The sequence below is a fragment of the Alligator mississippiensis genome, chromosome 5 (genome assembly GCF_030867095.1).
Source record: "Alligator mississippiensis isolate rAllMis1 chromosome 5, rAllMis1, whole genome shotgun sequence".
In the NCBI taxonomy this organism is placed as follows: domain Eukaryota; kingdom Metazoa; phylum Chordata; order Crocodylia; family Alligatoridae; genus Alligator; species Alligator mississippiensis.
The window spans coordinates 45343817-45358933 of NC_081828.1; the positions used below are offsets into that span (position 1 = coordinate 45343817).

Below are 15117 nucleotides of genomic sequence, written 5' to 3' on the forward strand. Positions count from 1 at the left end.
GGTTTACTAAAGTGTTTTTGACAGAGCAAGGAGAAAGGTTTCATTTAATTCTTTGGACCTCTGCTTGTCTTCCATCAATAGAACCTATTACTGTGATATACTTCTACAATCTGCTGTCCTAAATGGTGAGAAGAGGATCTCATTTGGGCAAGAAGTAATTGAATCCTGTTTCCCAGATTGAACAACAAGGAATCTGTCTACTGGCTACTAAGGTAACCCTGATACTACAAGATCTTGTGCATTGTCCCTACCCCAGGGATCAATAGCTGGTGAGTCCACATGACTTGCCTCCATTCCTCTCCTGTCCTACATTCCAGACCCTATGGATATTCAACAGTCCCCAATAAAGCAATGCTTTATGCAGGGGTTGGCAACCTTTTGCCAACTCTGACTGGAACTTGCAATCCAGCCTTCACTGTGGGCAGCAAATCTCTACCACCTGAAGCAGCCAGATGCCTCCACCCACCCATCAGGTAGCAGGGTTAAGGCCTACCAGTTTTGGTAGCCAAGGGTATGTGTGGGAAGGTTGTGGCCAGCATCACATCAGGTCATCTTTGGCTTCCCAGCCAGTGCTTAGTTACCTTTGAGTAAACTGAGAATAGTCTTCAGTGCCAGTCTAGAGCCAGGCACAAACTCACAAGTCTGGAGCAAGACACCATAGCTGTTTAGTGCTACCCCACCTCATTTCCATGTTATGCATATGGAAACTGAGGCATAAGAAGTGAGGTGATTTGCCCAAGATCAGACAACAGGCTCAGTGACAGAACCAGGAATAGTATCCTAGCTTCCTGGACCAACAGCTGAATGTTGCTGCCTCCAATAAGGCAGAACAACTAAAACAGAGGATACCTATTGCTGTTTCTAGCAATGAAGTTGTCCCACAAAAACACAACACTGGAAGGAACCTCCTGGTCATTCAGTCCAGTGACTTGGTAGTTTAAGCAACCACATCTACTCTTTCATATACTGACCAATATGAAACTTAAAGCCTGTCAGGATTTCTTGCCCCCAATACTCCTACTAGGAGGCTGATCTAGAGCCTGACTTCTCTGATGGTTAGAGCTCTTCTAATTTACAGCTTAAATTTATTCTTGGCTATGAATCTACAAAGCATGCTATGCTTTCACCCTCGAAACAGTCTTTCAGAGATTACACTTCTTTAGGGCTAGGCCACAGCTCTCTCTCTCTCTCTTTATATACAAAAGTGAGTCTTGTGGCTCCACTACTCCCAGACTGGGTCAGCAATCTCAGCATACCTGTTTCTAAACATGGCTCACTCCACTGGACCCCCAGTTTGAGATGTACCCTTGCAAGGATGCTGTACACACAGTTGCTATTTTGCAGAGAACCAGGAGAGGCTTTTCAAAACAAGATCATTTTAATTAGTCAACTGGCATGTGGTAGTTTAGGGTCCCTAGATCAGAAGAGAAAAACACAAAGCTTACACACATTTCCAGACTAAAGGTATTTCTGTCTGTGGTCCAAAACATCCAGGATTTCATTTTTTCCTCCACATTCAACATCATACTTTGTCTTGATACAGCAGGGTTTTGTGTTTAAAAAAAAAAAAAAATCAGACTAGTCATGTTGTTTTCACCTTTTGCCTCCCTTGGCTGTCAGTCATTAAAAATTAGCGCATGGCTTTTGGTTTTGTATCTTGAGATAACTCTTCAGGCATTGACCATCCTTGACAGTGCATTCCCACCAACTCATCTGTGATTTATACCCACCTATTATTTCCCTCAGTCCTCAGGTATGTAAATGAGAACAATCATGTAAAAAGGGGCAGGACTTCACTGCATGGCTGTAGTAACTATCTATGCATATATTTTTACCCTGTGGTTAGTGGCAGCTAAATGATGGCAAATTACTAGTCTTGTTTTTCATTAGAGGCCAAGTTGCTGTGGTTTAACTTCTAGTTTCTGTGGGATAAGGTCATGAATATTGGAACTTACCATGGAGCAGCTGATGCATTGTAAAACCCTGCCCCTTTCATTTCATGGTAATTTGTTCATAGCCCCAAGTAGCTCACACAAAAGCAAGCAGGTAAACTAGGTCCTGCATAATTTTCAAAAAACTTATACAAAACTTCTCAACAAAGTTAAACTAACTGCACTGCTTCCATGGATGATCGATAACTGACTTTACCGCTCCTTTTTTATATGATAATCTTTCACACAGTTACACAGGAGAGAAAAACAGAAAACCCAGGGAAGTCAAAAACCCCAAATAGAGAGAGAGAGCGCAAGTGAGAGCACCTGAAGGGCAGGTCTGCTATCTGAACTTTAATTTAAAATAATTGGTTAGATTTGTTGTTGGCTGTGTGCTCTCTTCAATATAGGAATTGAGGAAAAAACAAAATAATTTATTTTCCTATTACCCTGCTATGAGTTTGGCTGAGACTAACAGAATTCCTTGTGCTTTTTACAGGCTATACATAGGCCATCAGAAAAACTTTTCTTCTTCTTTCCTAGATGAAGGCACTTTTTCTGCACCACAGGGAACAATACTTATTTTGGGGGTGGGAACCAGGCATGTAGAAAGAGTGCTTTGAGCCCATAATTTTAACTGAGGACTGACTGCACTTCAGAGAATCTTTCCCTTCAGAGGATGGTTAAAAACTTGCTAAAACTGGCTTGCATTGTGTGATTTACTGCTCTCTTTCATACCACCCAGGGAACTGTTCTAGTATATGTCATGCAATCTTTGATTAAAGCTTGAAGTGTACTCTTGTGACACTGCTGCAAATAATTTTAATTTGCTTGGGGGTGGGGAGGGTATACATGAGATAGATAAATATGAGGCTTATTGGTCAAACAGGCAGATGCACACAGTTTAAACATACAACATTTTTAAAATCAGCTGCGGAGTGGGAAAAAAAGATACCTCCAAAGCTGTGAAAATTGTTGGTAACCCATTTGGCTCTCTTGTATGTGTAGGGGACAGAGAGTGGGTGGGTTGGGAGAGGAGGGGAGGGGGGAATGACAGGTTTCTTATCCCTAAATATGAGTGAGGGTTGGGATGGCTGGGGAGTGTGCTCTTGAGGGTGATTGGCAGGGAAGTGTGAGTAGGTAGGGCAGTGTGGAGTTTTCAAGTTTTGGGATATAATTTGGGGAATCTACTGGTGTTTCTTATCTATGGGTTTTTTGTCATTTATTTTAAGGTGCTCTGAGCCTTTGAGTACAAACAACATATAAATCCAAATAACAAATGATCATGGGTGTACAAGCAATGGTTGTAAAAAACTCATTCTTAGATAGGAAATGCCTTGCCTCCTTTGTTCCTCTGTTTTCCTTGCCAGTGTAAGGCGGGGGAAAAACACACCCACTTTCCCTCTTGTTGCTCATAACTTCAAGCAGGGAGTGGAGAGTAGTTGCACTTCTTTGCCCTTATCATATGAGGCAAAAGGAAGGGATGTTCCATTTCATGTTTGGGCAGAGCTCTTCATGTTTTCCCTTGGGCACAGACAGAAATGACAATTTTCACCTGATCTGGCCATAGAAAGCAATCTACAGATGTGACCAACCTCAACTGCATGGCTGCAGACAGCTTCAAAACTGGCCAGTTGGGTGAAAATCTGAATCTTCATTGCATGAGGGGTCAGATGAAGACAATTCAAAACAGAGCATCTTCTGTAACTTCTGTCCATGCTGCCTCTCAGACTGTCACTGTTTTCAGAATGGAGTGGGGGGAGGGACAAGGAAAAGAGCAGATGGAGTTCAGTCTGGGTTTTTTCCTGACCCAGCTGGATGGTGAGGCATGTGTTGGAGTACCTCCCCAAGGTGGGGAGGGGTTTCTGATTCATCCACTACACCCTCTAGTGCTGGCTGGGGAAGCCCTAGAATGAGCTCCCTTTCCTTTCCCCCCACTCCCATTCTGAAACAGGGACAGGCTAGGAGAGAGGAGGGGCCATTGTTAGGGGAAACCAGCTGCAGACTCCCAGCCAGCAGCTAGATTCCCCTCCCCCCTGGAACCAACAGTGAACTTCTGTTTGGTTTGGGGGCCGGTTTTAACTCAGAATGCTACTTGCAAAGTACTGCTAGTTACAGCCGGGAGCTGCACTTCTGTCTGTACCGTTTATGCCAAGTTGGGGGGGAGGGAAGAAAGGAAGAGAGGGAGGTAGCAGCAGGAAGTAATTAAATGATGGAAAATCAAAATGAAAAAAAGGGAGGAAAATAAAGGAGTGTGTTCAATAAAATGGCAAAGACACATACAGCTACTCCAGCTGGGGTATTGGGGGCAGCCAGGTCAGGTCTGTGAGGCAAGGGGGCTGCCTTCCACTACCCCCCCACCCCCAAGCTCCCACCATGGTAAAGCCGAGCTGGCAGCTATGTGCTGCTGCTGCCAAGAGGCTCAAGGCCTCATGGACCCTGCCTAGCTCTCTCAAATTTCCCAGCTGGGGTACCTGGGCGGGGGGGGGGGGGGCGCTGTGAGGCAGGGGGTGCTTCTCTCCCCCATCCTTGTCCAAGCCTCTTGACAGGGACAGCATGTAGCTGCTGGCTTGCTATGGCCAGAGCTGGGGAGGGGTGGGGACAGGACTGGGGAGAAGGTGGTTCGGCAACCTCCTGGCAGGCTGCTGGAGTGCCCCCACCTGCTGGCCAGGGCTGGTTCAGGCAGACATGAGCTCCCCTGACCCAACAGGTGAACAGCTATCTGTTGTGTTGGGGGGGGGGGGGAGGGTTGGTCCTAACTCATGGCGTTTTGTGTAAAGCACCATAAGTTAGAGTGCCTCCACTAAATGTCTGTAAGCACTCTAAAGAGAATAAGGTCATGTGAAGAGCAGGAGAAACTGAGGTGTTTCAGGCAGGAATAGAATGGCCAGTTCCCCATCTTTGGAGGGAATGAAGGGGGAAAGGGCATTCCTCCTCTGAGCAGCCAGTGGGTACTACATATGCACTGGCAGGGGTATTTGAGGCAGATGATACTTTACCCTTAAGTCCTCACCCACTTTGGAAGGAAGCTACTTGTCTCCAGTGTCAAAAGCAGAAAGCAGGTACATTCCTCCAATTTATTGCATTACCAAATCTCATTTTTTAAAAACCTGTCTCATGATGTTTTGGAGTCTGACTTATGGCTTTTGAATGTAGGTTTCACTGTATTGCAGGGGGAAAAAAAGAGAAAGAGAGAGAAAATCCTCGAGCTAATAAGTGAGGTAAGAAAGAATGTACTTCATAGGAAGACAAGGAAAAGGAAGAAAAGGGAGATTACTGTCTAAGGAAGTTACTTGCTCAGAACAGATAGTAAAACTGAGAAAAGGAGAGAAAAAATGTGAAGGAAGTGGTAGGAAAAGATCTTTTGGTTGTGACATGCATCACATCAACAATTGCACTCAAGGACACTCTCTCACCTCCTCCTATTCAGCAAAACTTAGCTATCTGAAAGAGGTAGCCTTAAAAAAAAAAAATCACTACTCCTATTAATTTTATGTATAAAGTATTCAAATATTGGATAGACACCTTCTGGAAGGAAGGCAGAAATAATTTACGTTTTGTTAGAGATGTTTCATGCATTTTTGAACATGTCCCAAACGTCATGCCAAATATTTCCTGCAAACTTTGTAATAAAGAAGGAAGATACATGCTAAGTAGTCTCAGGAATGCATTTTATTGCTTTATTTAATCAACACATCCTCCAGAACCTAATTACTCACAATGCATCAGGCAAAAATCACAGCACTGGTATTAGCTAATATTCATTACAGAAGAGATGGTTTTCCAACATTTAGTTACCTTGAAGAGAGAATAGGGTTTTCACTTCCACACCCTCAGAAGAGCTGTGCTTATTTCTAAAGATAATTGCTTGGTATCAGGGGAACTTATAGTTAACCCCCTTATTTTACTGCAAATGTACAAGTATCAGAGTTAAAGCAGAGTTAAAGTACAAATTTGCATTGGTTTAATCAAAACTGGTTTAGCTAAGCCAGTGCAAACACCTTGTTTCAGTTAGCTGTCTGACTTAGGTTCACTTAAACATCTTCCTAAACCATTTAAACTAAATAAAGAATAAGCTAGTCTTAAAACAAGTAAAAACTTCCAAACAGAAACTTGCATCATTTTCACTAACTTGGTTTAAATTCGCACCTTCATTTGGTATAAACTGCTGCATGGACAAGGGCAGTGTTGCTGTAGACACTGTTCTTACTTTCCTAGCGTTGAAAGTTTTAAAATCTCAAAAGAATGTAGAAAAAAAAAAAATCACGTTGAAGCTCTTTAAATTATGAAGGCAAAAAAGGATGAAACTAACAAATGCATTACCCATTCCTTGGCCAAGACAGTGATTTGCAAAAGGTGGGGGGAAGGTTTGTTTGTGCTTTGGTTTGTTTCTTGTAAAAGATTTGAAAGAGAATCTATGTATAATTTTGCTAGCTCCATATGCATATGTATATGTAGCACTTAGGAAGGTTTTTAACACTTTTCTCTCCTCCATCTTCTGAACATAACCTAGTATTCTCTCTGTGTCCCTCCTTTCAGATACGATAAAAGTGGCATAAATGGCAGCAGTTATCAAAGCCAGTGAGCATTTTATTGAAGATAGTAGCTGTAAGCAAATAATCATAAATAGCAAATGCTTTGAAATCAGTGTTCTTTGGTAATATTCATGGTGTTGAAAATAAGTCAGAGCTTTCAGCAGCAAAAAAGTGATAAAATATACTTACATCATCAGGTGCAGATATCAATTTTAAAATGAGCTTGTTTAAAGCAAGTGCACTCTTCAGTAATGTTTAACCACTCTTCCTTTTCACTTCAAAAACAAAGCATTTCAACTTCTTGAGTATCTTGGACTCATTTGGGCCCATGTTTTACATTCCTGTCTTTCAAAACATACCCAGACTGCCACAATCTCACCTTTGCAAAAAGGTTTTCAAACTGAATTAACACTACAACATTTCAAGGTGAAAGGAATTTTGTCACTTTATGAGCAACTGTAGACATAAATTTGTACTGAAATAAACCTCCCATCTCAACCTTGACTAGAACATCACTACTACAACACTCATAAAAATATAGCTTTTACTGTAGTCTTTGAACCAGAGTCCTTATTGAAGTAAATCAGCCTGAACTTCAATGCAATTTTGCTATGGTGATTTACGCTAGCTAAGATGCTCGTTTTTATCTTGCTGATTTTTTATTGTATCCTTTAATTAGTAAATAAAAGACAAGTTCATCAGCAGCCCAGGTAGCTGTCAACTTTAAAGAGGCTAGGACAGTTCACAGGAATTTTAGTCTTGTAGTCTGATACAGACATCCTTGCCATGCATTTGGCTGACATACTACTTTGGCTGACATACTACCCCCCCCCCGAAGGTCTTGTCCAAGTGTTGAAGAGCTGCATAGCATGTTGCTCAAGGAAGTATTTTAGGACAAATCAAGCTAATAAGAGTTGACTGTGTTTTGGGCTTCAGTCTTACCTAGATCTCCATCCCATGATTTCAAAGTTCTGAGAAGCCATTTTGAAAAAGGAAAGAAAGTTTTACTAATAGCTACAGGGCAAAGAAGGAAACAAAGTGGAATGCTTTAAAAAGTCCCACCCTGTCTTTTCACTAGGCACCTTTCACTGCAGGGCTAAGTACAGATAGTCAAAAAGCCCAATGCTGAATCAATTCAGTCTTTGCATATTAGTTTAAGCTGCACAGATTAAACTGAGAAACAACTAGACAGAAATTCACTTTTGCTTCCAGAAATGCAGCCACATGTCTGCAGTGACTCAGGCTAGAAGCCAGTGGGGCACTACAGCACAGCTCTCTGGCACATAGCCAGCATGGGCTGTGTACTCGCTTCCTCTTCCTGCTGCCCCCAAGGTCTCTGGGGTTTTCCATCCAGACTCACAACTGCAGGACTCTGCAGGGTTGTTTATCACCTCCTCTAGGCAAGGAAGAGGAAGGGAAGAGGGCAAAAATAATAGCCAGGGTCACCACTGCCCAGTCCATCCAGATGCCCTGTTATGCCTTTTTTTCTTTTTTACTGGAGCTCAGTAAGGTTCCATTTCTGGTTTAACTCTAGATTATAAGATAAATGTAGAGATACAAATTTTTTTCTGGTTGTGGTGAAGAGCATACCACACTTCAGAGAGTGAGGGCTTTGTATTATAATTGTTTGCTTATGAGAAACTGTTTGGCCTTATGCTCCTATTTTCATTCCAAATTTTACCTTAAATAAGAAATAGATATTTTGGGAAATGAAAATAGTATTACACTACAGGCTAGTCCACAGACGCATCATTTTGCACTAGTTTAACTATGTTGGTCAGAGGAGCGCCTTTTTTTTTTTTTTTTTTTTTTTAAATGGAAAGAGTTATTGCATACCAGCACAAGAGCTGGTGTATATGCTGCTATATCAGTACTTAAGTGCTTATACTGATATAGTGTTCCTTCTCTTAAGGACATAAACTGTCCTGGTACAAGTCACCTTTGTGCTAGTAAAAATACATCATCTACTGATATAACTATATTAGCATCATTAAAGTGGTACTGCTTGTGCACTGAGTAGTTATACGCTTTGGAATAAAACTCAAACCTACAGAATAAGGTTAGGCTGACAAAAGGATTTTCCCAATTTAAATGGGAGTGGCTTAGCTAACTTCCTCAGTCTGTTTTGAAAAAAAATCTCAATTCATAGCTTCACTGAAGAGGTTCAGTCACCTAATCTGAACTAAAATGGCAATGATGAGTCCCCCACAATATTCACTGGAGCCATCCAGAAGCTGGAAATGTTCAGCACCTCTCAGAATAAGCCCCATAGGGTGCTACATGGCAAAGAAGCTGTTATTTTTGAAAGGCAAGAATTCTGTATAGGAAAGAGCAGTATGTTATATCTGTGAGAACCTACATGTATAAAGATATTAGGATTGCTGGAAGCCAAAGAAAACAGCACTCAAGATAGCAAGAAGACCAAGCATCATGAGCAAATAGGAGACTGAGGAATGATTTGAGGAACTGCGCACAACTCGAGTTTTTGTGGGTTTGATAATCCTCTCCTTGCGAGTCAGGATTGCATTTCTGGCTCCATCCCACCTCCCTGGGCCAGTCAAGCGGAACTGGAATGGACTGCAGGGGCCAAAGAAAATTAACAAGGCCAGCCTGGGGTCTGTCAGAAGTAGTGAAAAGATTTTCGGTTTTGCACCAGAGCCTTCTGCAAGCTCATCCAGATACTCGATATGATCCGTTTGCAGAGTCTGGCTCCGGCTGGTACCAAACCTTAGAGAGAAAAGAAAAATGCTTCACAGATCATGATAATTAAATGATTAATGTAACTTGACCCCAATAAGCCCTTTTCACACACAATCAAAGAGTTAGTATGTAGAGAACTACAATGGAACTCGAGAATGTTGTCAGCATCAACAATACTATATATACAAGAAAAGAAGGCCAAATCACATGGACAACTCTGTTCCAGAGAATAGTATCTGTCTCTGTATGTTGAAGAGATGATATACTACAGCCATATCAACCTATTGCTTAAGAACAGATAGAACAAAATGTATTATGTCCACAACTCCAGAAGAGATTAAGAGATTGGAGTCAAGCTATTAAAAGCATTTTAGGTACACTTGTGGGTGCCTGCAGCATTGTGACTGAATTATAGTTGTCTTCATGGTTTGCCCAAGAAGGTCTTACGAAAGCATTAATTGCTTATAAAATATAGATTTTAGTGAAGCTAAGGTTTCAAGATCAAATTAAGTCAGGCTAGACCTCAAACTGTAAATAGAGGAGTGAGATTCTATTATGCTTTTTTGCAACTAAATGGCAGTTTTGCAGCCTTGTAAATCACCTTTTTGGCACTTGTACACAATTTGTGATTCTGTTACTCATGCAGTGTGAACAAATGCTTGTGCAATACATTAAGCACTGGTTGTGCTGGTATATGACTCCATATGCATGGCACAAGTCCCAGAAAAAAAACAGTCCTGGTGCATGAGCACCAAAAATTCAATTTAGGCACACACAGAGTGCACTTTAATGCACATTAGCTTATTTTAATGCAGATTAAAGCGTCACAAAAAGTGCTCTTTAGCTAATGCACATTAAAATAGGATAATGCACATTTTTCTGGTACCTCACAATGGAGGTACTAGATTTAATGCACATTACCTAAAGCACATTAATGAGCATATAGGCATACCCAAAGGGTAAGAGAATTCCTCCCTCATGAGAGTACAGTTCTGATATGGGGAATCACTAAGGAACACTGACCTGAAGCAGAGCCTTGTATTTAACATGTTTTGGTTTATGGGTGTAATCAAAATTTTTGGTTTAAGGATGTAATCAAAAGGTATATTAACATTAAATGTTGTTATCATTGTTAAAATTAAATGTATACTGTTGCTAAAGTGCTGATGTATATTGGCATATTTAAGATAACAGGCTTAAGTAAGAAGAATAAAATACTATAAAAATGGATCTTATCTGATATCAGGGATTTGAAATGCATCCTGGTAATTGGGAATCCTTTCTAACTACAGACTAAACAGGTCAATTAGCTGTGTTTCTTTTATTTATTTATTTATTTATTAAAGGTAATTGCTAGTATGATTTGATTCTGCCATAACCACATAAGAATTGTAAATTGTTGAATAAAGATCATCTGAGAATTCTTTATGTTTCTTTAAAAAAAGATAAAATAACTGGAACCATGTAAAGAAAAATACATATAAACCTTTCCCCCCCAAATAAACTCCAACCCCTTACTTGACTCAAAAAACCAAAAACCACCCCCCAGCTCAAAACAAGCAAGCAAGCAAGCAAGCAACACGAAACAAAAATCTATGGGCCCAAATCAACTATTAAGTAAAAGTGCCAAGAAGCCCCGCTGAAGTGCGCCGTCTATAGACATGGGGCAAGCTGAGTCAAACTGATGTGGCTCCTCTTTCGGTAAAGCGCTGTTGTTTCCCCTCGCCTGTCCCCCACATCTGTCAGTGGCCTATGTATGCAAATCACATCTACCCTAACAGGCTACTTGCATATGTTCTAGCTGTAATTCCATACACAGTAGCATGTACAATAGGGGTGTGCGAAATGGGTCATATTTGATTCAGATTTGGATTCAGCCTGAATCGGGGACAGTGATTCAATTCGTTGATTCAGATCACTGTCCCTGATTCGATTTGGCCGAATCCAAATCTGAAGATTTGATGCTGATTCGGAGAAACAGAGATTTGACCACAGACACAACTTTAAATGTTTTTTCTACATACCTTGAGGTACCAGCGTGGCTCGTGAATGCTGTAATGGTGGGGTGGATGAAGTGTCCCACAGGAGCATGGGGGGGGGGGGAGGAGGGGAAGGGGTGTGCCATGTGCTCAGTGACGAACCCATAAGTGGACCGGAAGTACTTCCAGTCCACTTCTGGGTCCAATGCCGAGCATGCTGAGGGCCCCCCCCATGCCTTCACTGGCTTGGCAATCAGCTGTGGAGGGACCCTGAGTGCCTCCTCAGATCCAGGAGGCACCAGTCACTGAGCCGGGGGGCAGGGGGACTGTATGGTCCCCGGCAGACCCAGTGCTTCTGGTCCACTTCTGGGTCTGCTGCTGAGCACGCTGGGGACGCTCCTGTGGGACGCTTCATCCACCTCACCATCTCAGCATTCACAAGCTGCCTGGTACCTTGAGGTATGTAGAAAAAACATTTAAAGCTGTGTCTATGTCTGAATCATTGAATCTTTACGAGTCTCTCCAAATGGATTCGGAGGGTTCTGATTTGATTTGGAGAGATTAAAGGGTCTCCTGATTCTGTTCGGATTTGGGGATTTGGCCACCGAGTGGGGTTGAATCTCCACCAAATCAAATCAGTGACCAAAGCTTCACACAGCCCTAATGTACAAGTCTTTTGCAAACAATTCCATGTATGCTATTCTGAAAATCTGGCCAAATAGTAACAACTCTAAGAATCACAGCCTCCTAATCACCAGAGATGGAGGGAAAAAAAAAGCTATTACATAAATTCCATCTTCTTACAGCACACACTTTGCAGAGATTTAAAGGTTATACTACACTTCAATTAAGGTAAATAATTGGAAATCTTTTCCAAAGACAAACATCTCTTAACATACTTTGTGAACTGGAATTTCCAGAAGGTTAATATTATTCTTAATTTGGCACTTGGATACCACAGCAATGAAGACTATTTAAAAACAACCACCGTCCTCATCCAGTAACAATCTCTTCAATCTGTTGAGTATTTGACAATTGTATATACTGTTAAATTTCTTCACAATCACTGTATAGTTGAAATCTCATTTTTAGGGGAATAAGGAACTATTTTTAATGCAGCTAAGGATGCTTCATCATCTCTCTCTCCTTCCTTCTAAAAATGACTCTCTGATGAGAAAAAACTGTGAAATTCTTAAATAACATTACAGGTATTCATGTACACTCTTGGTTGAAGATGTACAATTGACCAAAAAGGCATGTGATACAAGGCTGATTGATACAGTACTCAACACGTATCAAACAGAATAGGTAGGGAAATCCTCTACCACTTTTACATAAGAGGAAAAAGGACAGAAATTAGAGATTGGGTTAAAGGAGAGGACAGAAGCATCATGGGACTGGAGGCCTTTGGAACTGGTGGAGGAGTTAAAGGAAAGATAGTTCTTCTGGAATCCATTTGGAAAGGTTTTAGGTTTTCCTTAGGATGCCAGAGTGAGGTGATATTTTGTTATTACAAAACATGAGTATTTTGGAAAGATGCTCATGTCACCATCTCTAGTAAATGAACATATATGTTAACTAATTCACATGGCTTATATTTAGAAAATTTGGTATTTAGGCTGTTAGAATATCTTAAGCTTGAATGTTATGGAGTAAGTCAAAAGACAGCTGTGCGGATTTTTTTCCAGGCGCTAAGATCAATTCAGTGTTAAAGAGATTTAAGGACTAGAGAGGTAATATTGGCATATGCTTTTTCCTGGAAACAGGAAACTCTGCAAACATGGTTAAAATATTCAGTAGGCCAGTGCAAAGCAGCTAGTCTTTGCTTCGGATTCGGATTTGGCTGATTCAGGGGACAGTGATTTGATTTGGTGATTTGAATCACTGTCCCGAATCAATTTGGCTGAATCGTACACGTCCATCACCTGCCTGCTCTCCGAGCCCCAGCAATGGCTGCTGTGGCTGCCCCAGCTCCCGGCACTTCGAAGAAAAAAAACCCGTGACTAACCGGGTGCTGCTGGGCGGGGGGGGGGGGGGGGGGGGGGGGGGGGGGCACGATCCCTGCTGTCCCCCACTGTCCCATGCTGTATGGGAGGCTTTGCCACAGATTCCCCGCCCCCCACTGTCCTAGCCCCCGCACAGCTGCCCTGTCTGCCCCAGCTCCTGGCCCTTTGAGAAAAAACAAAGCAAAACCCCCTGGACTCATCAGTCTCTGCCTGGCAGGGAGCAATTCCCACTGCCCCCCACTGCGTAGGGGGATCTGCATGAACTCCCCAAAACCCTGAGGCTGCTGCAGGAGCCAGTGAGTCCAGGTTTTTGTTTGTTCTTTTTTTCCTTAAGGGGCTGGGGCAGGCAGGGAGAGTGGGAGGGGGTTGGGGGGGCTCATGGCAGAGCCCCCCATACAGCGTGGGGCAGTGGCCTGCCAACACCCGGTAAGTAATAGGGACTTTTTTTTTTAAAGCACTGGGAGCTGGGCTGGGTGGGGCAGCCATGGGGGGGGGGGAGCAGGCAGGGGTCTCCCCCATGTTCCCCTCCCCACTCCTCCAGCCTCCCCCCCCTCATCCCCTACTTACCAGCTTGGAGTCTGGGTCCAGCTCCCTACTGCAGCAGGTGGGGACTGTCTGAATTGCCAAAGCTCTCCAAATCTTTCCCAAATCGATTTGGAGAGCTTTGAATCAATTTAGACCTTTTAATTGGTCCCCAATTTGATTTGGATTGGGAGATTTGGCCACCGAATCAGGCCGAATCTCCAAAGCGAATCAGCACCCAAAGCTTCACACAGCCCTAATATTCAGCTTGAGGCAACACATTCTGAAGGTCTGGCAAGCATAAGAGATATGGAGGTATCCCAAATGCACAAGGCACTGGGAATGTGTGCCTACTTGTGACCTAGTAGAAGCTGGAGTATATTTTAAGCCCATGTATACCAGTCAAAACCATCAGAGACTTTGGACTGTTTGCTCTGAGGGGGAGCATAAAAGAAAAAAGATGCATGTTCTTCTATGTGTACAAATTGCCTCTAGGTTGGACTGGAGAATAGCAATATCAATAACAGGAGCTCTCATACCACTGAATTCTTTTCTCTCTCCTCTTGAGAGTGTCAGTCATCATGGTGTTCTCTGATGGCAGTACACTCAGCCCTGGAAATTAAATGTAGTAAAATAAAATTACTAGTAAGAAAAGCCCCAAAGTTCAGAATGGGTTTTAGAAAAATTAAACACTTCCCACTGTTTACTATAGATCTTTAAAAAGTAGTGTCACTTTGCCATGATACGTATGGTAAAGGGACGGTATTTTCCATTGCAACACCCTGGCTTTCTTTTGGGTATTATGGTATTGATAAAATCACTTATGCTACTCTTACGAAAGAAGGGAAAAAAACATCCTGGGGTCATTAGATTCTTTCACAAACATTACTCTTTGACACCGAGATACTGTTAAATGCAAGAAGCTAATTCTAGCTAGGGTTGTCTGAAATTAATTGTGTGACAAGTCAGTGCATTTCTATAGTTGACCTCCTCAGAGATGAATGCAATTCAGTTCATTCCATCATTCAGTTCTCAGGAAGCAAAGAAAAGCCCTTTCTGTTAGAATATTTTTATAAAGGATAAGTGAAATAGACTGCTAATAGTTTTCATTTCTGCATCATCATAAGTACTTGTGATGCTTTCTATAGAAAGCTTATGAAATTTGTTTTAAAACAAGGCAGGCTGGAATTTCAGCTGTCAAAGCATATAAAAATATTAATAGTGGCTTTTTGGGTCTTTTCAAGATCTATTGTCCCTTAAGGTAAATATTGACCCAAAAGGGTCATTAAATCTTGACATTTCTTTCAAGAGAAGAAAATGTTTGTACATTATATAAACTCTTGTTCATCAGTAAGTGGTCTCATTGAGTTTAAGGGATTCAGCTAAGCTCATGACATTACAGATTGGTGGCAGAGCTGGAAATAGAGCTCAGGAGTCCTGGCTC

General features: G+C 42.0%; 1 protein-coding gene and 1 long non-coding RNA gene across 5 annotated transcripts in view; one reads left to right on the top strand and one right to left on the bottom strand.

Moving 5' to 3' along the window:
• The window catches only part of LOC109286345 (uncharacterized), a 114142-nt gene continuing 99025 nt past the window's right edge, over positions 1-15117 (top strand). Inside the window, exon 1 of the long non-coding RNA XR_009462424.1 lies at positions 1-212. This is a non-coding gene — a long non-coding RNA (uncharacterized LOC109286345). The remainder of the gene's footprint in view (positions 213-15117) is intronic.
• The window catches only part of LOC102575034 (dimethylaniline monooxygenase [N-oxide-forming] 2), a 77197-nt gene continuing 67665 nt past the window's right edge, over positions 5586-15117 (bottom strand). For all 4 annotated transcript variants that reach the window (XM_059728302.1, XM_059728301.1, XM_059728303.1 and 1 more), the window contains 2 exons: positions 14213-14285; positions 5586-9193 (listed from right to left, as the gene is read on the bottom strand). In XM_059728302.1, coding sequence (XP_059584285.1) covers positions 8839-9193; positions 14213-14285 — 428 coding nt within the window. In that variant the 3' untranslated portion in view covers positions 5586-8838. The remainder of the gene's footprint in view (positions 9194-14212; positions 14286-15117) is intronic.